The sequence below is a fragment of the Adelges cooleyi genome, unplaced genomic scaffold (genome assembly GCF_023614345.1).
Source record: "Adelges cooleyi isolate 19-005CV unplaced genomic scaffold, UGA_ACOO_1.1 ACOO_flye_CR_arks_rails_tigmint_CR_PRNA_26, whole genome shotgun sequence".
In the NCBI taxonomy this organism is placed as follows: Eukaryota; Metazoa; Arthropoda; class Insecta; order Hemiptera; family Adelgidae; genus Adelges; species Adelges cooleyi.
Window position 1 is genome coordinate 406,745 of NW_026095926.1, and position 24,516 is coordinate 431,260.

Sequence of the window (24,516 nt, forward strand, 5' to 3'; positions counted from 1 at the left end):
ACATTGATAAAAGATTTGCGAGACAGCGCCTTTTAATATTCCGGTTACGCTTAAAAACCTGAAGCTGCTTTGTGTGCTTTAAATATGTGTGGGTTCAGCTTGTCCTAATAAGAAATAAATATACTATAATCAATTAACATCTTACCATTGTACTCGTCCCAATTTTATTTTTAACCTCGGCACAAGTGTATGCTCGTATACTTCTGAAAATAAAATCCTTATACCTATCAAGTTTTCTAATTTTTCAAAAGTCTTGTCTCAAGACATATTATTATTTAACTACATGTCATTATTCTACACTGATGGTTGAACTCTAAACATAGTATTAACATATACAATTGTAGAACAAAAATCACATACACCCGTAAGACTATAGGTTATTAGCACTTTATTGACTTCACAAGTATTTCATTTATAATAATAATTGTTTAGACATTTTGTATATTATCAAGTTCAGCGACGCGTTGACATTCTTCGGAAGACGTGTATTCCTTAAATGACTCGAAGATTTTGATGTCAACGCCAAGCGAAACTTTTTTAGCGATATCGGTTAACTCTTTTTGAAAAATGCATACTGACTCGGTCTGTTGGGTTAGTGTCGTGCCCAATTCCATAGCAGTGTTGTATACATCACTTATCTTGCTTTCTATGGCTTGCCAAAATTCAGCGCCCTTGCTGCGCACCACAAATGTTTGGATCCCAAGTAAGCCGTCTAGGTTTAACGTTGTCATGGAAATTCGTTGTTGGCGGAACGTATTTACCCCAAAAAGAGCGTTGGCCGACTTTTGTCTATCAAACACGTGCTTATTATTCAAAAGGTACCATACGAACTGTTTTGATTTGTTCGGCACATTTAGTTCAGCGATTAGTTGGGCCAACTCATTTGATTTAATTTCAGCTTCGTGGAAAACGCACTGATCCCTATTCAAAAACCGATCTAGCACATCGCTAACGGTCCGGTGAGCGGCTAAGATGGCCGAATGGTTTTTCTTGTCGACAGTTCCAATTTTTTTGGTTTCATCTAAGAACCTGTGCAGTCTGTCCGCAAACAACCAGAACGCCCACATGGTGTTCTTAACGGCATTTATTTTTGGCATATCTATAGAGGTGGCCAACATTGCCGCAGCTTCGTCGTCGAACAAAACCTTTTCCAAAACGTCTTCTTTCACCAAATCCATGGGGTCCGCCAAGATTGCTTTGATTAATCGCATGTAACGCATCGCAAACAATGCATAACTGCACTCGAGCTGCTGGTAAATATGCTTAATATGATTTGTCGAGTAATCTATCATCCTTTCGTACACTCTACCATTCCTTACCCGTCTTTCATGCATGACGAAATCTTTTACGAAACCCATATCGAGTTGTTTAATCTCGTTCAGCTCGGCTAAGACCACCTCCGTGTCTTCTCTATTAAAGTTTCGTGGCCCTATAACCGCGTTTGTAAGCACAGCAATAATAATACACAATGATATGTTGGAATGCAACATAGTTAGCGAAAACTATAATATTTTAGTGTGATATCAATGAAAAAGGTACATACATTAACGCTGAACGTTTCCTATTAAAATTGTCAAATCTATTAAAGAGGTTTTCATACGTGTTTGAAAATGTATAAATACGTGTTCAAAATGTTAAATAAACCGTAACAGCTGCTAAATAAGTAGGAAAATATTTAACAAATATTATTCAAACTCCATAGAAAACGTTTTATTAAAGTATGACGAAAATGGCAATGTTATATGTATAATAAACAACCGTTCATATTGCTAAAAAACACTATAGCGCCGGGTAAAATATATCTTAAGTAAAAAATAATTTTGGTTAGCGTTGTACAAAATATTTGTCCAACCTTTGAAATATTTCCCTTATTATAAGATTGTAATAAGTCAAAATGTTAAATATATAATTATACATTGCCTCAAGTCAGAGTATCGTTTTTGAATAAGTTTCTTAAAAAGAAACTCGTACAAATTTAAAAGTATATAAAGTACAAGATGTACCTTTTGAGAGCTGTAAATTTAAATAAATAAGTAACTCCTCCCAAAATACTAAGTAGGTCCAACTCAAAGTCGGTTTATTAAAGGGTCACATTAAATTTTTAGCAGATATAACTAATTCACATTTGGTACTGTAATCATTAGTTGGGCCAATTATTTTTATTTAGTTCTTTCCGCTAGAATTGTATCTTGTCCCTGTATTATCCCATATGTTAAGTAGGAAAATATTTTACAAATATTATTCAAACTTCATAGAAAACGTTTTATTAAAGTATGTCGCAAATGGCAATGTTATTTGTATAATGACAGACCATTCATGTTTCTAAAAAACACTACAGCCGGGTAAAATATATCTCTATTAAAAAACAATTTTGGTTAGCGTTGTAAAAAAAATTTGTCCAATCTTTGAATATTTCTCATATTATTAGATCGTAATGAGTCAAAATATTAAATATATTATTATACAGATCCTCAAGTCAGAGTGTCATTAATGAATAAGTTTCATAAAAAGAAACCCATTCAAATATCAAAGTATATGAAGTACAAGATGTACCTTTTCAGAGCTGTAAATTTAAATAAATAAGTTACTTCTCCTAAAATACTAAGTTGGTCAAACTTCAAGTCCGTTTATTAAAGGGTCACAACAAATTTGTTTTTAAAAAAACTAATTCACATTTGGTCCTGTCATCATTAGTTGAGCCAACTATTTATTTAGTTCTTTTCGCTTGAATTTTATCTTGTTCCTGTATTCTCCCATATGTTAAGTAGGAAAATATTTTACAAATATTATTTAAACTTTATAGAAAACGTTTTATTAAAGTTTGTCGCAAATGGCAATGTTATTTGTATAGTAACAGACCGTTCATGTTTCTAAAAAACACTATAACCGGGTAAAATATATCTCTAGTTAAAAACAATTTTGGTTAGCGTTGTACAAAATATTTGTCCAATCTTTGAATATTTCTCATAATATTAGATCATAACGAGTTAAAATATTAAATATATTATTATACAGATCCTCAAGTCAGAGTATCATTAATAAATAAGTTTCTTAAAAAGCAACCCGTTCAAATATCAAAGTATATTAGGCACAAGATGTACCTTTTCAGAGCTGTAAATTTAAGTAAATAAGTAATTCCTCCTAAAATACAAAGTAGGTCCAACTAAAAGTCTGTTTATTAAAGGATCACAATAAACATGTAGTTGAAATAACTAATTCACATTTGTTCTTGTAATCATTAGTTGGGCTAACTTTCTATTTGGTTCTTTCCACTAGAAATGTATCTTGTGTAATGGTCAGATCTCCTTGAGATACAATATTGACCATGGCACGTGTAAAACATTATTGCTTACTGTTGTTTTGGGTAGATTTTAATTAAGATGTAAGACTTAGTTAGCATTTAAGCATTTTATCATTGTACTCAATTCTATGTAAATGACGTTGTTAATACTTGTTTACCACAAGTATTAGGATATGCTAGCTTGCATTCTTGTACTATAAAACCCCAATGAAACAGCGAGTATGTATTCAATTGCTCTTACTTGTTTTACCCGTGCAAGTACTGTTTATAAAAGTGTTATATTAAATTGAATCAAATCTATCTTGGCAGTTTATTTGTTTTACTAAAGTCTAAATCATTTAATTACTATATTTCGTATACTGTTAAGATAGTGTTTGTATTGAACTCTACAGTTCATTACATATTTGGTGTCAGAAGAAGTTAACGGCTTGAATTTTTTTTTTGAACGTCAAAAAAAAATATTCGTTAGGAAAAGTCAAGGACTTTTCGAAAGCCGTGCTACACTGTAAGTATCCAGGATCGTCCAGGAGCTTACACTGCCCATCCAAAAAGACCATTTTGAGGTTCTTTTTTTTCTACCTATCAAACTTCATTCAAGTTCCGGTACACAGCGTTGTCCAGCCGAGCCGCCCAGCCAAGCAGCCTAGCCAAGCAGCCAATCCGCCCAGCCAAGCAGCCCAGCCAAGCAGCCCAGCCACACAGCCAAGCTGTCCACCAACAACCAGAGTGTCAAGTCGTGTATACCAGCCACAAAAATCATGTCGAACGCTTTATTATTGTAAGTCATTGGATTTATATAGCTTATGTCCGATAGTGATAGTTGGAAGGTAGTTGAATACGACCCAGACCAGTTGGTGATTAGGTTAAAAAATATACTAGGAACCAAGACCAACATGGCTAACGATGCTTTACTAACTTTAAATTCAGCCATTAAAATGGTACCACATTTTTCTGGGGGGTCAGAATCAGAATTAACATGTTTTGAATCTAGATTTAAATTTATCATGGATAATATAGACCCGATATATAAATTAAAACTTATTGAGGTTATTAAAACTCAATTATCAGGTAGAGCTTTCGAAGTTATTAGGTACCGTGATGTTAAAACAATTAATGATCTTCTTAAAATATTGCGCGAAAATTTTGGCGCTACTCATTCCATCACATTCTTACAAGCGCAACTCAGTTCATTAAGGCAAGGATATAAAGAAAGCGCGCAAACTTATTTTTCTCGAGTTGAGGAAACATATCAAAAATTAATACAAGCATCTACTATAGACAAAACGAGCATAGAAAGAAACGCGATAGCAGAAACAATAAAATCTCATGCGCTTTCAGTTTTTATAAATGGCATAAATTCAAATTTAAGAATTATTTTAAAAGCGCGTAATCCTACAACTCTGGAAGGAGCCATTTCCATTGCTGTAGAAGAAGAAAAAAGTGTTGAGCCGCGCAATTTTTACAATAACGGCGCAAATAAATATAAAAATAACAATAATAAGTATACAAAAAATTCTAAAGATAATGATAGGGATAAAAAGAATATCCGCTGCTATCGATGCAACCGTGAAGGTCACGTCCAAGGAGAATGTAGGACAAAAGAAGAGAACTTACCAAAATTTACTAACCCAGCATATAATAGGAGTACAAATATTAAACGGGAAAATAAAGATAACATTAAAACGTGTGCTTATTGTAAGAAGCCTAACCACGAAATTAAATTCTGCAGGAAACGCATTTTTAACGAAAAAAGAAAAATGATAATTCGAACGATAATGGTGACGAAGGCACCTCGGGCTCAAACCGATCAGTACAGGAAATTAAAAATAACGTGCGAGTAGTTACAGAAATAATAGACGAACATATAATATGTAAATCTAATTCTTTTATTAATGCATCAGCTAAATTTTTGATAGATAGTGGCGCGCAAATGAACATTATTAAAATAGACTCGCTAAAAGACGATCTTATCATAAACGAAGATGAAAAACGGCAACTACAGGGAATATCGGCAACGCGCGTAAGCACAATCGGAACAACAATTTTAGACATTCTGATTAATAACAGTACCTTAAAAATAAAGTTCAATGTAGTAGATAACGATTTTAAAATAAGACAAGATGGCATTCTGGGTAATTCATTTTTAAAAAAAAACAAAGCCATTATTGATCTAAATCGCGACTTATTAATTATTCCTACGGGTACAGAAGAACTTAACTCGTCACATTTAATTATTCCACAGCGCTCTAACTGCCTAGTATGTATTAAAGTAGAAAAGCCAATTCAGGCTGATAACATTTACATTGAAAAAATAGAGTTAAGCGACGATGTAATTATCGCAAATAGCGTAAGTCCAATCAAAGGGCAACACACGGTAGCAAATATTATAAACATAGGCGAACAACCGGCTTTCGTAGAAAATATTGAAATGAATAATTTAATCTGGGGGCCGTACGATAATAACAAGGTAAATGATAATACTACACCAGACCAATATGATGACTCAAGTAATATCATGTCTATCAGGGAAAAATTAAGTGGGGCCAGTAGGTTAGAAGCGCTCGCCAAGCTTATTATAACAGATCATCTACTTGATGACGAACGGGAAAAATTACTCGATATCTGTTTTAAATACTCGGAAGTTTTCTTTCTTGAGGGCGATATATTACAAGCAACAGACGTAATTACTCATAGAATCCCCACTCCCAATCTCACGAAACCAATAAACGTAAAACCGTACCGCCTTCCACAGGCGTTTCAAGCCGAAATAGATAAACAAATAGTCGAAATGAAAAGAAACAATATTATTCGCGATTCAAACTCACCCTGGAATTTTCCAATCATCGCGATAAAAAAAAAGGCAGACCGGACGGGAGAACAAAAACTTCGAATTTGTGTAGATTTCCGGAAACTTAATGAATTCACAGAAAATTTAGCCTTTCCACTCCCTAACATTACCGAAATTCTAGATAATCTAGGGAGTTCTCGTTATTTTACTACCCTTGATTTCGCACAGGGATTTTATCAAATAAAAGTACATGAGGAAGACATACCAAAAAACATATTTATAAAAGTGTTATATTAAATTGAATCAAATCTATCTTGGCAGTTTATTTGTTTTACTAAAGTCTAAATCATTTAATTACTATATTTCGTATACTGTTAAGATAGTGTTTGTATTGAACTCTACAGTTCATTACACTTGTCCTCTTATTATCTCATATTTCAAGTAGGACAATATTTAAAATATATTATTTAAAGTTCATGGAAAATGTTTTATTAAAGAGTAGTCTATAAAATGCCGGTTCTGGGATAAAATGGAATGATGACGCCGGTTCTGGGACACAATAGAAAGACGTCACTATTGTTATAATTCAAAGTCAAGGTCAGTGACGTAAACAAGTGCATTTTTATCACAACCTATTGTTCTAGACATCAAAGGACTTCGCCGACTGTTGTGATAGCAATTGGTATTCTATTGTTATCACAGGTGACGTCAAACCGCATTTATTTTTAAACAATGACGTTACAAAAGTGCATAAAGTGCAAGTCAATTTTAGTTAATTGATGCGAATGACAATACAATTGTACACTGCAGTTTTATTTAACTGTTACAAAAAACGAAAATACACGTCAATTGCTAAAATGACGTGTTTGTTATCATAAAGTCACTGTGATAATGTCATATATGTAAATTATCATTCGTCTATCCCCTCCATTCATGTACTTACCATAAAACAAATTATTGTTTCAAGAATGACCAAAAAATGCGAGGATCACGCACAACATTACTGTATCTCTACCAGTTCCGGCTGCGGCCACGGTGATAAACTATACCTATAGAATCATATACCAGGTAATCACATACCTTTTGTGAGCCTAACCTTGCATAGTGTGAACTTACGCTCGAAAGCTATGGTTGAAGAGGACATCAGTCGGATGACACAACTCTTGGTTGATCATATATAAATATGGTAAGACACATGTTCTATCCCTCGACGTCGGGGGAGGAACGCAGACACCCCGCAACCCATATCACAACTTAATCGTTTGCAAAAACGAACAAACACTTTGGTGTAAGTCTATGGCGTGGCTACAGTAGATTTATAATATACATGTATAGATGCCCATTCAGTGTTTGTATGCGTCATCAGACGTTATAAAAAAAATTATAATCTCTATACTCTTAATGTGTGGGATCCGGGCGGCAGTTGTTTTAAAAATTTAAACAAACTAATCATTATATAAATAGATTAGTCGCGGCGGACAGAGTATGAATACAACTGAGTGTATGTGATTTTATACTATGATAATTCTTTATTTTGCATTGATGTTGTGTATTAAAAACAACAGGCATATCTTGAAATCTTTTGGAAATCAACATTGATTATATTCCTGCTGCCCTGATGGTATTCCTGCTTCTTTACTCTTCAAATGTCGTGATGTTCTCAGTTCTCCAATCTGTATCATTTTTAACAAATCTTTAAGGGAAGGTAATTTTCCACCAATCTCGAAAATTAGTCGAATAACCCCAATCTTAAAAATCAGTGATCCTACATTAGTTACTAATTATAGATATAGACCGGTATCTAATCTTCTATTCATTCCTAAGCTTTATGAACAAATGGTACTTAGACGTATAGAGCGGTCTCTCTTCCCTATACTATCAGTTAATCAACATGGCTTCTTCCCCGGGCGTTCCACTATAACTAGTTCCTTAGATTTTTCTTGTTTTATCCGGGATGCTTTTGGCGATAGAGCGCAAGTTGACACAGTCTTCGCTGACTTTTTGAAGGCATTGGATTCGGTTGATCATAATTCTCTTATTTATATCTTGGATAAGTTAGGTATTGGTAATCCACTTTTGTCGTGGTTACAATATTATATGGCTGACAGGTAGTAATTTGTACATTTTTTTGGGGTTTCTTCTAGAAAGTTCGAAGTAACATCTGGAGTCCTCCAAGGTAGACACTTATCCCCATTACTATTTAATATGTTTATAGATACTGTAATTGATAATATCTCCTCTTGTCGTATAAATTCTACTCTTCGCTGATGATACCAAAGTTTTCACTCGAATCTCTTCCACAAATGACAGTCTTGTTTTTCAAACAGAAATTGATAGCTTTGCTAACTGGTGTCAAGCTGTGGGCCTGAATCTTAACACCGACAAATGTAAAATAATGTCATTTTCTAGATCACGGGAACTCGTTAGTCATGTTGTTTTCCTTAATGGTGTACCTATAAAAAGGGTCTCCCACACAAGAGACTTAGGACTAATCAAAACTTTTTAATTAACCTACTTCTTGGTAAAATTGATTCATAACGTCTCCTTAAATGTATAGGCCTAAGGGTCCCCCAGGCTCATACCAGATCTCATGAGACATTTCATATACCTTCATTCCGTTCTAATTTCTTACTGAATGATCCCTTAGTCAGATTTATGCGCGCTTTAAACTAAAATAATTATAATTTCTTGCTTTAAATTTTATTTTGTATACTTTTAAATTGTTGTTACCTTTATATATATATATATAAGTGTAAATATATATATATATATATATAACAGCGATTTTTCGTTAACTTTCTAACTTACACAAACCTATCTATATTCTATATCAATATATTATTATCTCGTATTATCTCGCCAATTATGGTAGATTAAAATCCAAAATCGCATTGTTTGAATTAAAAAAAAATGAGTACAACATTAACGAGGTGTAACGACGGCATGGCTTATCTACGGTTCTCATCAGATTTGGTGTTTGTTTTATTTTTAATCATACAAACTCATCGGTTTTTGTGAACAAAAGTAAATAAATTTGGTACTAAATAGATTAGGTATAGCTATACAAAAATAAACTAAAGTGACCTAAATAAAAGCTATTGGTAATCCTAAAAATTAAAAATTGACTTTGAATTTCATCCATTATTTTAAGTAAGTAATACGTTTATAAAAATGAGTTATAGTAAAAAATTCATTAAAACAGTCAAAATATAATAAAGGTATTTGATGCACAGAATAAAAAAAATCCTAGATCTGGAACTGCTTCATACGATTTACATTGATAAGCAGTCTTTGAGACAGCACATTTTAAAATAACTGTCGCCCTTAAAGTCCTGTAGCTACTTTTTGTATTTTAAATTTATATTATACATTTATTAAATCACCATAAAATATGTGTGGACTAAGCTCGCTCTAGTAAGAAACAAATATAATATTATCTATTAAAATTAATCATACGACCCATCTTATACCATTGTACTCATTCCAATTTTTAACCCTTGACACATCATGTCTGTATACTTCTGAAAACGAAATCACTATACCTATCACGTTTTCCAAATTCTCAAAAGACTTGTCTCGAGACATATTAATATTTAACTGCTCCTCGGTCTTCTAAACTTTTAAATTTCCCATAAACCATCAGACCTAAAGTATACGCATTTAATGCTGCATGCTAAACATAGTACCTCGTTACATGTACACTTGTAGAACAAGAATCACATACACGTAAGACTATAGGTTAAGAGCAATTTATTGACTTTACAAGTATTTCATTTATAATAATAATTGTTTAGACCATTTGTACATTTTCCAATCCAGCGATGTGTCTGCGTTCTTCGGAAGACGTGTATTTCTTTAATGACTCGACGATTTTTAAGTCAACGTCAAGCGAAACATTTTTAGCGATACCGGTTAACTCTTTTTGAAAAACGCATACTGCCTCGGTCTTTTTGCTTAATGTCGTGTCCAATGCCATAGCGGTGTTGTACACATGACTTAGCTTGCTTTCTAAGGTTTAACGTTGTCACGGAAATTCGTTGTTGGCGTTCAGTATGTACACCAAAATGAGCGTTGGCCGACTTTTGTCTATCAAACACTTTCTTATTTTCCACAAGCAAACTTACGAGGCGTTTTGATTTGTCCGCCTCGTTTGTTATTTGAATGATTAGTTCGGTCAAGTGGTTTAACTTACCTACAGTATTGTGGAATGTGCACCGATACGTTTTCAAAAATCGATCTAGCACATGGCAAATGACCTGGTGAGCGGCAAAAATGGCCGAATGGCTTTGGTTGTCGACCTTACCCGATTCTTTGGTTGCATGTAAGAACCTGTGCAGTCTGTCCGCGAACAACCAGAACGCCCACACGGTGTTCTGAACGCCGTTTATATTTGGCATATCTATGGAGGCGGCCAACATAGCCGCAGCTTCGTCGTCGAACAAAACCTTTTCCAAAACGTCTTCTTTCGCCAAATATATTAGGTCCGCAAATATTACTTGGACTATTTGCATGTAACGCATCGCGAACAACGCATAACTACACTCGAGCTGCTGGTGCTGTACACTCGTGCTTGACATGTTTTTTCCTGTAAGCTATCAACTTTTCGTACGCTTGTCTATTATACATGACGAAAGCGTCCAAGAAACCCATATCGAGTTGTCTGATCGTGTTCAGCTCGGCTATTACCTTGTCCATTTCTTGTTTATTAGAGTTTTTTGGCCCTATCACCGCATTTGTAAGCACAGCATTAATAATACAAAATGATTTCATGTTGGAATGCAACATAATCTACAATTTTAGCGAGAACTATAATATTTTAGTGTAGTATCAATGAAAATGGTACATATATTAACACTGAACGTTTCCTATTGAAAATTGTTGAGTATATTAAAAAAGTTTAATATGAACTTGATATTTTCAACGTAAGCACTTGATACCGTAAGATTATACGAGTTCAAAATGTTGAATAAACTGTAACAGCTGTTAAAGAATGTACGAAGTTATTAGGTAAATACATTTTAGTACATTTTTTTGGTGATTGAAGTCCCATAACGACACACTCGCTATCTCATTCCGCGCTATTTCCATTTTGTTTTCGGCACGTGTTAAGGACACATCTGTGGCGACTATTTTTGCACCGAAAATTATGTGGCCTATTCAAACTGCTCAAGGCGTAAGGTACTTATCAAGGCGCCTGTTGTCATTTTCACTTGGCATACATCTCTCTATTGTTGCCTATTCGAGTTTTTTTAGGTGTATGGGTAATCTTCATCTGAATTTTTAGTATATCACCAAAACTTGATACTCCAATTAAACCGAAACATGGACAATGGGGTTCATGAATCCACAGCGACTTTGGTTCCACAAAGAATTACCCATGTCAGATCAACTATTATTAACATTCTAGAGTCTCTTGGTGACGTCAATCCTCACATTTTAAAACTAGTCCTCCTCTAAAAAGCGTCCGGTGATTCTGCACGTCCTCTATAGATCATATTAGATTGTAAAGAAACAGCGGCCAATTTTTTAGCACTATTCAACACATCAAAGCGTTCTGGCACTATCTTTAGAGAAGGGTTTCGAATAGTGAGTGATAAAGCTCCTTTACAGCGCGAATTGTTTCGCTCATGTTATGCTGAAATTGACCGACGATCCAAAAATGGGGAAGTTGGATTACGGGTTATATTGCAAAATGGCTCACCACAAGTTGGATCATCCATGTCACAAAACGAGAATGTGCCACGACATCATACACCCAATCATTCCTAGTTGCTGATCGACAATCTAGCTGCAAGTCAACATCTAATACATTCACAACTTCATACTTAATAATGTCATCCTCGGGTTTGCATGATTATAATAATTTTAATACTGTTAAATGTATTATTAGTAATAATGTTAATTAATCATTAGATAAGTTTATCCAAGACTTTTATTTATTGAAAGATAAATTTTCTAAAATTTACCATACACGATTAAATATTTGTATGTATAATCTTGCTCTATAATATCAGAATGTTAGAGGCCTCAGAACAAAATTATTCAATTTGTATTTCAACTTTATTCTTTTGTCCTATCACATTTTTGTACTCACTGAGACATGGCTCTATGAAGGTATAATTATTGCAAAACTTAATTAAATCGTTTACATAATATTTATACCTCCACCCCTGCAGGTGTAGCTATATTAATGAAGCAAAAACGGGCAGAGAATATTGTTAACACTCTACATATGAATGATAGAATATTGTTTATAAAGATAAAAACTCAGACAGGTAGTTTAATAATACTGCAAGTTTATTTCCCAACATCAAATAGCACAGAAGAAGAATTAGAAAGTATGTACGAGCAAATTAAAGATACCTTGAAACTTACTAGGACAGACGATAGATTAGTAATTATGGGAGATTTTAATGAAATAATCGGCGAAGATTATTTTGACAGGGGATCAGGGAAGTTCGGTTTAGGATCCAGGAATGAAAGGGGAGAAAGATTAATTGATTTCTGCAATCAGTACAATTTAGTAGCTCAAAACACAATGTTCGAAGTACTAAAAAGAAGGAGGTACACGTGGATCTCTCCGGGATAGACAAACCGATACCAAGTAGACTATATCTTAACAAAATCTAGTTTCAACAACTTAATGAAATCGTGTCATAGCTACCCAGGTGTGGGAATTGACAGTGATCACAAATTAGTGATAGCTAAATGTTCGTTAAAATGTTCAAAGAATAGGAAGCATCGAGTAAGAAGTAAAAACCCATTAAAGTAGAATCTTCAGAATTTGACGAATAAAAGAAATAAAAGAACTGTTCGCCAATAGCACAAAGGAAAATGTAAAAATAAAAAAAAATAGATCGTCGTAATGATTGGAATTAAAAAAAAGAAGGTATATTAAATGCAGCCAACACAACTTTGAAAAGTGAAAAATTGATTCCTAGGAAACCGTGGATAACACAACAGTTACTGGATTTGATCAAAGAAAGAAACAATTATAAGAAAAAAGGAAATTATCAACAATACCAAAAACCAAGAAACTATATAGCAACAAAATGTAGAGAAGCAAAGGAAATATGGATGAAAGACATCGCAAAAGAAATTGAGGACAAGATAAGTAAAGGTAAGATGGATAAACCATATTTTATAGTTAAATCAATATCGTTTCAAAATAGGACAAAAAGCAGCATAGTTAAAAAAAAGGGGGTGAACTATTAACTGATACGGAAGATATAAGCGATAGATGGAAACAGTATATCGAAGAGTTATATAATGGAGAATGCATGACGGAAGAGACTGATTACATCGAACAAGAAGATGAAGTAGAAACAGACTTTAAAGGACCATCGATCATTAGGAGGGAATTTGACATTGCATTGGAACAACTTAAATACAACAAGGCAGCAGGACCTGATTTAATGATAAGCAAACTATTGAAGAATGCCGATGAAAAAGTCAAGAAAATTATCTATGAAAAGTTACAATATGTTATACTACAGGAAATATACCAAATGATTTTACGATTAGTAAGCTAGTCACAATTCCAAATAAGGTTATGCGACAGAATGCGCTAATTATAGGACTTTATCTTTAATATCGCGTACTTAGAAAATTTGCTAAATATAATAAAAAACAAGTAAACTTAACATAACAGAAACTCCCATACTATTAGATCGTAATAAGTCAAAATATTTAATATATAATCGTACATAACCTCAAGTTAGAGTATCATCGATGAATACGTTTTTGAAATAGAAACCCGTTCAAATGTCAAAATTATTAGGCACAAGATGTACCTTATGATAGCTGTAAATTTAAATAAATAAGTAACTCCTCCTAAAATACAAAGTTGGTCCAACTAAAAAAGTGTTTATTAAAGAGTCACAACAAATTTGTAGTTGAAATAATTAATTCACATTTGTTCCTGTAATCTTTAGTTGGCCCAACTATTTATTTAGTTCTTTTCGATAGAAATTTATCTTGTCCCTATATTATCCCATATTTTAAGAAGGACAATTATTGCGAAAACAAACGGTATGTGGAAGAGTTGAGATCGACTCGACAAAAAAATTACCCTTGCCCCTGGTGGCGGGATAAATGGGCAACCAATCAGGCACGCACCCAAAGCGCCTAACTCCGACATGGATAGGCAACCTAACGTGCTTGGTTCAACTCGAGACGGAGCTGGCACAGGTTAATTATGGGACCAGGGCGGCCAACAGGAGTAGCAACACGACGCACTGTCGCCTGAGACTTGGGCTAACCCGGACGCAATGTCACGGGGTCAAATACAATACACCGTTTGTGTACAATGTGCTGTTACAGATATTTACGCCGTTGTCTGCACAGTTTAACGGCCGTAATGGCAAGAAAAATAAAGAGAGATTTGATATAAATAAAAACAAAACCGATTTATATTTTTCTTGAGTGTGTAGTAACAACATGCACACACAAGACCAGAACAGAACGAACATGCATACAAAAAAAAACAAGATATGATATGGGTGATAATACAGTATGTGTTAGAAGGCAAAGCAAATAGGTACAGTAGCAGTGAATTATTAAGATTAACAGGTGTGCATTGGACGGAGAAACGGAGGGAGAGAAAACCGGTTACAGCAACGAGCAACGCGGTCGCGTTGTAAACAACAATATTTAACAAATTTATTCAAAATTCATGGAAAACGTTTTATTAAAGTATGACGCAAATGGCAGAATTATTTGTATAATAAACGACCGTTCATATTGCTAAAAAACACCTGAGACGGGTAAAATATATCTCTAGTAAAAAACAATATTGGTTAGCGTTGTACAAAATATTTATCCAATCTTTGAAATATTATCCATATTATTAGATTGTAAAAAACAAAATTCTTTAGGCACAAGATGTACCTCGTGAGATCAATAATTTTAAGTAAATAAGTAGCTCCTCCTAAAATACAAAGTAGGTCCAACTAAAAGTCTGTTTATTAAAGGGTTACAATAAAATTGTAGTTGAAATAACTAATTCACATTCGTTTCTGTTATCATGTTATTTGTATAATAACAGAGCGTTAATCTTTCTAAAAAACACTATTGCCGGGTAAAATTTATCTCTAGTAAAAAAAAAATTTTGGTTTGCGTTTTACAAATTATTTATCCAATATTTGAATATTTCTCATATTATTAGATCATAATGAGTCAAAATATTAAATATATTACTAAACAGATCCTCAAGTCAGAGTATCATTAATGAATAAGTTTCTTAAAAAGAAACCCGTTCAAATATCAAAATATTTTAGGCACAAGATGTACCTTGTAAGAGCTATAAGTTTAAGTAAATAAGTAACTCCTCCTAAACTACTAAGTAGGACCAACTAAAAGACTGTTTATAAAAAATTCACAATACATTTGTAGTTGAAATAACTAATTCTTTTTTCTTTTTCTAAACACATTTATATTTATATTTTATTTTAATGTCTATTTAATGTATTACAGCTATAGCTGGGTTCAGCTTGCCTTAATAAGAAATAAATATACTATAATCAATTAACATCTTACCATTGTACTCGTCCCAATTTTATTTTTAATCCTCGGCACAAGTGTATGCTCGTATACTTCTGAAAATGAAATCCTTATACCTATCAAATTTTCAAATTTTTCAAAAGACTTGTCTCAAGACATATTATTATTTAACTACATGTCGTTATTCTACACTGATGGTTGAACTCTAAACATAGTAGTAACATGTACAATTGTAGAACAAAAATCACATACATCCGTAAGACTATAGGTTAATAGCAATTTATTGACTTCACAAGTATTTCATTTATAATAATAATTGTTTAGACATTTTGTATATTATCAAGTTCAGCGACGCGTTGACATTCTTCGGAAGACGTGTATTCCTTAAATGACTCGAAAATGTTGACGTCAACGCCAAGCGAAACTTTTTTAGCGATATCGGTTAACTCTTTTTGAAAAATGCATACTGACTCGGTCTGTTGGGTTAGTGTCGTGCCCAATTCCATAGCAGTGTTGTATACATCACTTAGCTTGCTTTCTATGGTTTGCCAAAATTCAGCGCCCTTGCTGTGCACCACAAATGTTTGGATCCCAAGTAAGCCGTCTAGGTTTAATGTTGTCATGGAAATTCGTTGTTGGCGGAACGTATTTACACCAAAATTAGCGTTCTCTGACTTTTGTCTATCAAACACATTCTTATTATTCTGAAGGAACCCTACGAGCCGTTCTGACTTGTTCGGCACATTTAGTTCGATGATTAAATGGCCCAAGTCACTTGATTTACGTTCAGCTTTGTGGAAAATGCACTGATCCCTATTCAAAAACCGATCTAGCACAGAGCGAACGGCCCGGTAAGCGGCCCATATGGCCGAATGGTTTTTGTTGTCGACCGTACCCCATTTTTTGGTTGCATCTAAGAACCTGTGCAGTCTGTCCGCGAACAACCAGAACGCCCACATGGTGTTCTTAACGGCATTTATTTTTGGCATATCTATGGAGGCGGCCAACATTGCCGCAGCTTCGTCGTCGAACAAAACCTTTTCCAAAACATCTTCTTTCACCAAATCCATAGGGTCCGACAAGATTGCTCCGATTAATCGCATGTAACGCCTCGCAAACAATGCATAACTGCACTCGAGCTGCTGGTAAATTTGCTCAATATGATTTTTAAGGTAATCTATCAACGTTTCGTACTCGCTATTATGCTTAACCCGTCTTTCACGCATGACGAAAGCTTCTAAGAAACCCATATCAAGTGGTTTGATCTTGGTCAGCTCGGCTAATAGCTCATTCATTTCTTTTTGATTAAAGTTTTTTGGCCCTATCACCACGTTTGTAAGCACAGCAATAATAATGCACAATGATATGTTGGAATGCAGCATAGTTAGCGAAAACTATAATATTTTAGTGTGAAATCAATGAAAAATGCACATTAATATATGCACGCTGAACGTTTCCTATTGAAAATTGCTGAGTATATTAAAGAAGTTTTAATACGTGTTTGAACATGTATTAATACGTGTTTAAAATGTTGAATAAACCGTAACAGCTGCTAAATAAGTAGGAAAATATTTAACAAACAATAATTAAACTCCGTAGAAAACGTTATATTGAAGTATGACGCAAATGGCAATGTTATTTGTATAATAACAGACCGTTTATGTTTCTAAAAAACACTATAGCCGGGTAAAATATATCTCTAGTAAAAAACAGTTTTGATTAGCGTTGTTCAAAATATTTGTCCAATCTTTGAATATTTCTCATATTATTAGATCATAATGAGTCAAAATATTAAATATATTACTAAACAGATCCTCAAGTCAGAGTATCATTAGTGAATAAGTTTCTTAAAAAGAAAACCATTCAAATATCACAGTATATTAAGTACAAGTAGTACCTTTTCAGAGCTGTAAATTTAAATAAATAAGTAACTCCTCCTAAAATACTAAGTAGGTCCAACTCATAGTCAGTTTATTAAAGGGTCATATTAAATTTGTAGTAAATATAACTAATTCACATTTGGTCCTGTAATCATTAGTTGGGCCAATTATTTTTATTAAGTTCTTTCCATTAGAATTTTATCTGTCCCTGTATTATCCCATATGTTAGTAGGAAAATAATTAACAAATATTATTAAAACTTTTTTTAAAACTAAAAAACGTTTTATTAAAGCATGACGCAAATGACATTGTTATTTGTATAATAACAGACCGTACATGTTACTAAAAAACTCTATAGCCAGGTAAAATATGTCTCTAGTAAAAAACAATTTTGGTTAGCGTTGTACAAAATATTTTTTCCAATCTTTGAAATATTTCCCTTACTATAGAATTTTAATAAGTCAAAATGTTAAATATATAATCATACATTGCGTCAAGCTAGAGTATCATTAGTGAACAAGTTTTTAAAAAAAAAAACCCCGTTTAAATATCAAAAAAAATTAGGCACAAAATGTACCTAATGAAAGCTCCGAACTTAGGTAAACAAGTAACTACTCCCAATATACAAAGAAGGTCCAACTAAAAGTCTGTTTATTAAAGGGTCACAATAAACATGTAGTTGAAATAACTAATTCACATTTATTTCTGTAATTATTAGTTGGGCCAACTATTTAATTAGTTATTTTCGCTAGAAATTTTTCTTGTCCCTATATTACCCCATATTTTAAGATGAACAATTATTAACAAAAGATATTCAAAACTCTAAGAAAACGTTTTATTATAGTATGACGCAAATAGCAATGATATTTGTATAATAAACGACCGTTCATATTGCTTAAAAACACCTAAAACGGGTAAAATTTATCTCTAGTAAAAAACAATTTTGGTTAGCGTTGTACAAAATATTTATCCAATCTTTGAATATTTCCCTTACTATATAATTGTAATAAGTCAAAATGTTAAATATAAAATCATACATTGCGTCAAGCTAGAGTATCATAAGTGAACAAGTTTTGTAAAAAGAACCCCGTTAAATATCAAAAAAAATTAGGCACAAGATGTACCTAATGAAAGCTCTAAACTTAAGTAAACAAGTAACTACTCCCAATATACAAAGTAGGTCCAACTAAAAGTCTGTTTATTAAAGGGTCACAATAAACATGTAGTTGAAATAACTAATTCACATTTGGTCCTGTAATCATTAGTTGGGCCAACTATTTTTTTTTAGTTCTTTCCGCTAGAATTTCATCTTGTCCCTGTATTATCCCATATGTTAAGTAGGAAAATATTTAACAAATATTTTTCAAACTTCATAGAAAACGTTTTATTAAAGTATGACGCAAATGGCAATGTTATTTGTATAATAGCAGACCGTACATGCTACTAAAAAACTCTAAAGCCGGGTAAAATTTATCTCTAGTAAAAAAAAATTTTGGTTAGCGTTGTACAAAATATTTATCCAATCTTTAAAATATTTCCCTTACCATAAGATTGTAATAAGTCAAAATGTTTAATATATAATCATACATTGCGTCAAGCCAGAGTATCATTAGTGAACAAGTTATGTAAAAAGAACCCCGTTAAATATCAATATAAATTAGGCACAAGATGTACCTAATGAAAGCTCTAAACTTAAGTAAACAAGTAACTACTCCCAATATACAAAGTAGGTCCAACTAAAAGTCTGTTTATTAAAGAGTCACAATAAATTTGTTGTTGAAATAACTAATTCACATTTATTTCTGTAATTATTAGTTGGGCCAACTATTTATTTAGTTATTTTCGCTAGAAATTTATCTTGTCCCTACACTACCCCATATTTTAAGATGGACAATATTTAACAGAAGATATTCAAAACTCATAGTAAACGTTTTATTATAGAATGACGCAAATATCAATGATATTTGCATAATAAACGACCGTTCATATTGCTTAAAAACACCTGAGACGGGTAAAATATATCTCTAGTAAAAAACAATTTTGGTTAGCGTTGTACAAAATATTTATCCAATCTTTGAAATATTTCCCTTACTATAAGAATGTAATAAGTAAAAATGTTTCATATATTATTATACAAATCCTCAAGCCAGAGTATCATTAGTGAACAAGTTTTTTAAAAAGAAACCCATTCAAATATCACAGTATATTAAGTACAAGATGTACCTACTTAGAGCTGTAAATTTAAAAAAAAAGTAACTCCATCGAAAATACTATGTAGGTTCAACTAAAAGTCTGTTTATTAAAGGGTCCAACAATATTGAAGTAGAAATAACTAATTCACATTTGGTCCTGTAATCATTAGTTGGGCCAACTATTTTTTTTTAGTTCTTTCCGCTAGAATTTTATCTTGTCCCTGTATTATCCCATATGTTAAGTAGGAAAATATTTAACAAATATTATTCAAATTTCATAGAAAACGTTTTATTAAAGTATGACGCAAATGGCAATGTTATTTGTATAATAGCAGACCGTACATGCTACTAAAAAACTCTAAAGCCGGGTAAAATTTATCTCTAGTAAAAAACAATTTTGGTTAGCGTTGTACAAAATATTTATCCAATCTTTGAAATATTTCCCTTACTATAAGATTGTAATAAGTCAAAATGTTAAATATATAATCATACATTGCGTCAAGCCAGAGTATCATTAGTGAACAAGTTTTGTAAAAAGAACCCCGTTAAATATCAGAATAAATTAGGCACAAGATGTACCTAATGAAAGCTCTAAACTTAAGTAAACAAGTAGCTACTCCCAATATACAAAGTAGGTCCAACTAAAAGTCTGTTTATTAAAGGGTCAATATAAATTTGTTGTTGAAATAACTAATTAACATTTCTTTCTGTAATCTTTAGTTGGGCCAACTATTTCTTTAGTTCTTTTCGCTAGAAATTTATCTTGTCCCTGTATTATCCTATATGTTATGTAGGAAAATATTTAACAAATATTATTCAAACTTCATAGAAAACGTTTTACTAAAGTATGACGCAAATGGCAATGTTATTTGTATAATAGCAGACCGTACATGCTACTAAAAAACTCTATAGCCGGGTAAAATTTATCTGTAGTAAAAAACAATTTTGGTTAGCGTTGTACAAAATATTTATCCAATCTTTGAAATATTTCCCTTACTATAAGATTGTAATAAGTCAAATTGTTATATATATAATCATACATTGCGTCAAGCCAGAGTATCATTAGTGAACACGTTTTGTAAAAAGAACCCCGTTAAATATCATAATAAATTAGGAACAAGATGTACCTAATGAAAGCTCTAAACTTAAGTAAACAAGTAACTACTCCCAATATACAAATTAGGTCCAACTAAAAGTCTGTTTATTAAAGGGTCACAATAAACATGTAGTTGAAATAAGTAATTCACATTTCTTTCTGTAATCTTTAGTTGGGCCAACTATTTATTTAGTTCTTTTTGCTAGAAATTTATCTTGTCCCTATATTATCCTATATTTTAAGATGGACAATATTTAACAGAAGATATTCAAAACTCTTAGAAAACGTTTTATTATAGTATGACGCAAATAGCAATGATATTTGTATAATAAACGACCGTTCATATTTCTTAAAAACACCTGAGACGGATAAAATATATTTAGTAAAAAACCATTTTGGTTAGGGTTGTACAAAATATTTATCCAATCTTTGAATATTTCCCCTACTATATAATTGTAATAAGTCAAAATGTTAAATATATAATCATACATTGCGTCAAGCCAGAGTATCATTAGTGAACAAGTTTTTTAAAAAGAACCCCGTTCAATTATCAAAATAAATTAGGAACAAGATGTACCTAATGAAAGCTCTAAACTTAGGTAAACAAGTAACTACTCCCAATATACAAAGTAGGTCCAACTAAAAGTCTGTTTATTAAAGGGTCACAATAAATATGTAGTTGAAATAAGTAATTCACATTTCTTTCTGTAATCTTTAGTTGGGCCAACTATTTCTTTAGTTCTTTTCGCTAGAAATTTATCTTGTCCCTGTATTATCCTATATGTTATGTAGGAAAATATTTAACAAATATTATTCAAACTTCATAGAAAACGTTTTACTAAAGTATGACGCAAATGGCAATGTTATTTGTATAATAGCAGACCGTACATGCTACTAAAAAACTCTATAGCCGGGTAAAATTTATCTGTAGTAAAAAACAATTTTGGTTAGCGTTGTACAAAATATTTATCCAATCTTTGAAATATTTCCCTTACTATAAGATTGTAATAAGTCAAAATGTTATACATATAATCATACATTGCGTCAAGCCAGAGTATCATTAGTGAACACGTTTTGTAAAAAGAACCCCGTTAAATATCATAATAAATTAGGAACAAGATGTACCTAATGAAAGCTCTAAACTTAAGTAAACAAGTAACTACTCCCAATATACAAATTAGGTCCAACTAAAAGTCTGTTTATTAAAGGGTCACAATAAACATGTAGTTGAAATAAGTAATTCACATTTCTTTCTGTAATCTTTAGTTGGGCCAACTATTTATTTAGTTCTTTTCGCTAGAAATTTATCTTGTCCCTATATTATCCTATATTTTAAGATGGACAATATTTAACAGAATATATTCAAAACTCTTAGAAAACGTTTTATTATAGTATGACGCAAATAGCAATGATATTTGTATAATAAACGACCGTTCATATTTCTTAAAAACACCTGAGACGGATAAAATATATTTAGTAAAAAACCATTTTGGTTAGGGTTGTACAAAATATTTATCCAATCTTTGAATATTTCCCCTACTATATAATTGTAATAAGTCAAAATGTTAAATATATAATCATACATTGCGTCAAGCCAGAGTATCATAAGTGAACAAGTTTTTTAAAAAGAACCCCGTTCAATTATCAAAATAAATTAGGAACAAGATGTACCTAATGAAAGCTCTAAACTTAGGTAAACAAGTTACTACTCCCAATATACAAAGTAGGTCCAACTAAAAGTCTGTTTATTAAAGGGTCACAATAAATATGTAGTTGAAATAAGTAATTCACATTTCTTTCTGTAATCTTTAGTTGGGCCAACTACTTCTTTAGTTCTTTTCGCTAGAAATTTATCTTGTCCTTATACTACCCCATACTTTAAGATGGTCAATATTTAACAGAAGATATTCAAAACTCATAGTAAACGTTTTATTATAGTATGACGCAAATGGCAATGATATTTGTATAATAAACGACCGTTCATATTGCTTAAAAACACCTGAAACGGATAAAATATATTTAGTAAAAAACAATTTTGGTTAGCGTTGTACAAAATATTTATCCAATCTTTGAATTTTTCCCTTACTATATAATTGTAATAAGTCAAAATGTTTCATATATAATTATACAAATCCTCAAGCCAGAGTATCATTAGTGAACAAGTTTTTTAAAAAGAGTCTCGTTTAAATATCAAAATATATTAGGCACAAGATGTACCTAATGAAAGCTATAAACTTAAGTAAACAAGTAACTACTCCCAATATACAAAGTAGGTCCAACTAAAAGTCTGTTTATTAAAGAGTCACAATAAATTTGTTGTTGAAATAACTAATTCACATTTATTTCTGTAATTATTAGTTGGGCCAACTATTTATTTAGTTATTTTCGCTAGAAATTTATCTTGTCCCTACACTACCCCATATTTTAAGATGGACAATATTTAACAGAAGATATTCAAAACTCATAGTAAACGTTTTATTATAGAATGACGCAAATATCAATGATATTTGCATAATAAACGACCGTTCATATTGCTTAAAAACACCTGAGACGGGTAAAATATATCTCTAGTAAAAAACAATTTTGGTTAGCGTTGTACGAAATATTTGTCCAATCTTTGAAATATTTCCCATATTATTAGATTGTATTAAGTCAAAATATTTCATATATTGTTAGACAGCTCCTCAAGCCAGAGTATCATTAGTGAACAAGTTTCTTAAAAAGAAAGCCATTCAAATATCACAGTATATAAGTACAAAATGTACCTATTCAGAGCTGTAAATTTAAAAAAAACCAGTACAGTGGGTTCGGGGCATAGTGGGGACGGAGCATAGTTGGGTCGGGGCATATTGGGGACGGGGAGGTCACAGGTTTACAGGAATTTTTAAATCTGAAAGTGATAAAATCACTTTCGAAAAAACGCTTCGATGCAAATCGGTAGTTAGTATTTTCAAGCCAGTACAGTCCAAACCAAGCACAGTATAAACCAGCAAAGTTAGAAAGTTTTAAATGAAGGTTCTGTATTTACAAATGAGCATCAAAGCGTTTATTTAAAAGCGATTTTATCCGAGAGGACTAGTACAGTAGAGTATTGGCATAATGTAATCAAAGCAATGAGGAAACGGAGTGGTCACAGGTCTACAAGAATAATTATAAATAAAAGTGATAAAATTGAATAAAATCGCTTTCAAATAAACGCTTTGATGCTCATTTGTAAATACAGAACCTTCATTTAAAACTTTCTAACTTTGCTGGTTTATACTGTGCTTGGTTTGGACTGTACTGGCTTGAAAATACTAACTACCGATTTGCATCGAAGCGTTTTTTCGAAAGTGATTTTATCACTTTCAGATTTAAAAATTCCTGTAAACCTGTGACCTCCCCGTCCCCAATATGCCCCGACCCAACTATGCTCCGTCCCCACTATGCCCCGACCCCACTGTACTGGTTTTTTTTTTTTTGCAAAAACTTAGTGGACCAAATAACACATATACAATGTCTTGTTATATTTTGTTGGAATGGTCGACGATTCATGTTTCAATCGTTTGTACTCCATAGTTTAAATTATAATCGCTTATTCTCAATAAAATTAATATTTATGTATTATATACTTCCATTAAAGCAATCTCAAACCAACTATTTATACTTCACAGATTATATTATTTCAAAGCTATATTATACTTCTATTTTACTAGATTGACAATGTACAAAATAAAATGCAACTAAAAAAACCTTTTCATAGATCCTTAAAATGTAAA

General features: G+C 32.3%; 1 protein-coding gene across 1 annotated transcript in view; it reads right to left on the reverse strand.

Moving 5' to 3' along the window:
* Positions 1-428: 428 nt before the first annotated feature.
* The window catches only part of LOC126837604 (uncharacterized), a 41,406-nt gene continuing 17,318 nt past the window's right edge, over positions 429-24,516 (reverse strand). The window contains exon 2 of the mRNA XM_050571535.1: positions 429-818. Coding sequence (XP_050427492.1) covers positions 429-818 — 390 coding nt within the window. The remainder of the gene's footprint in view (positions 819-24,516) is intronic.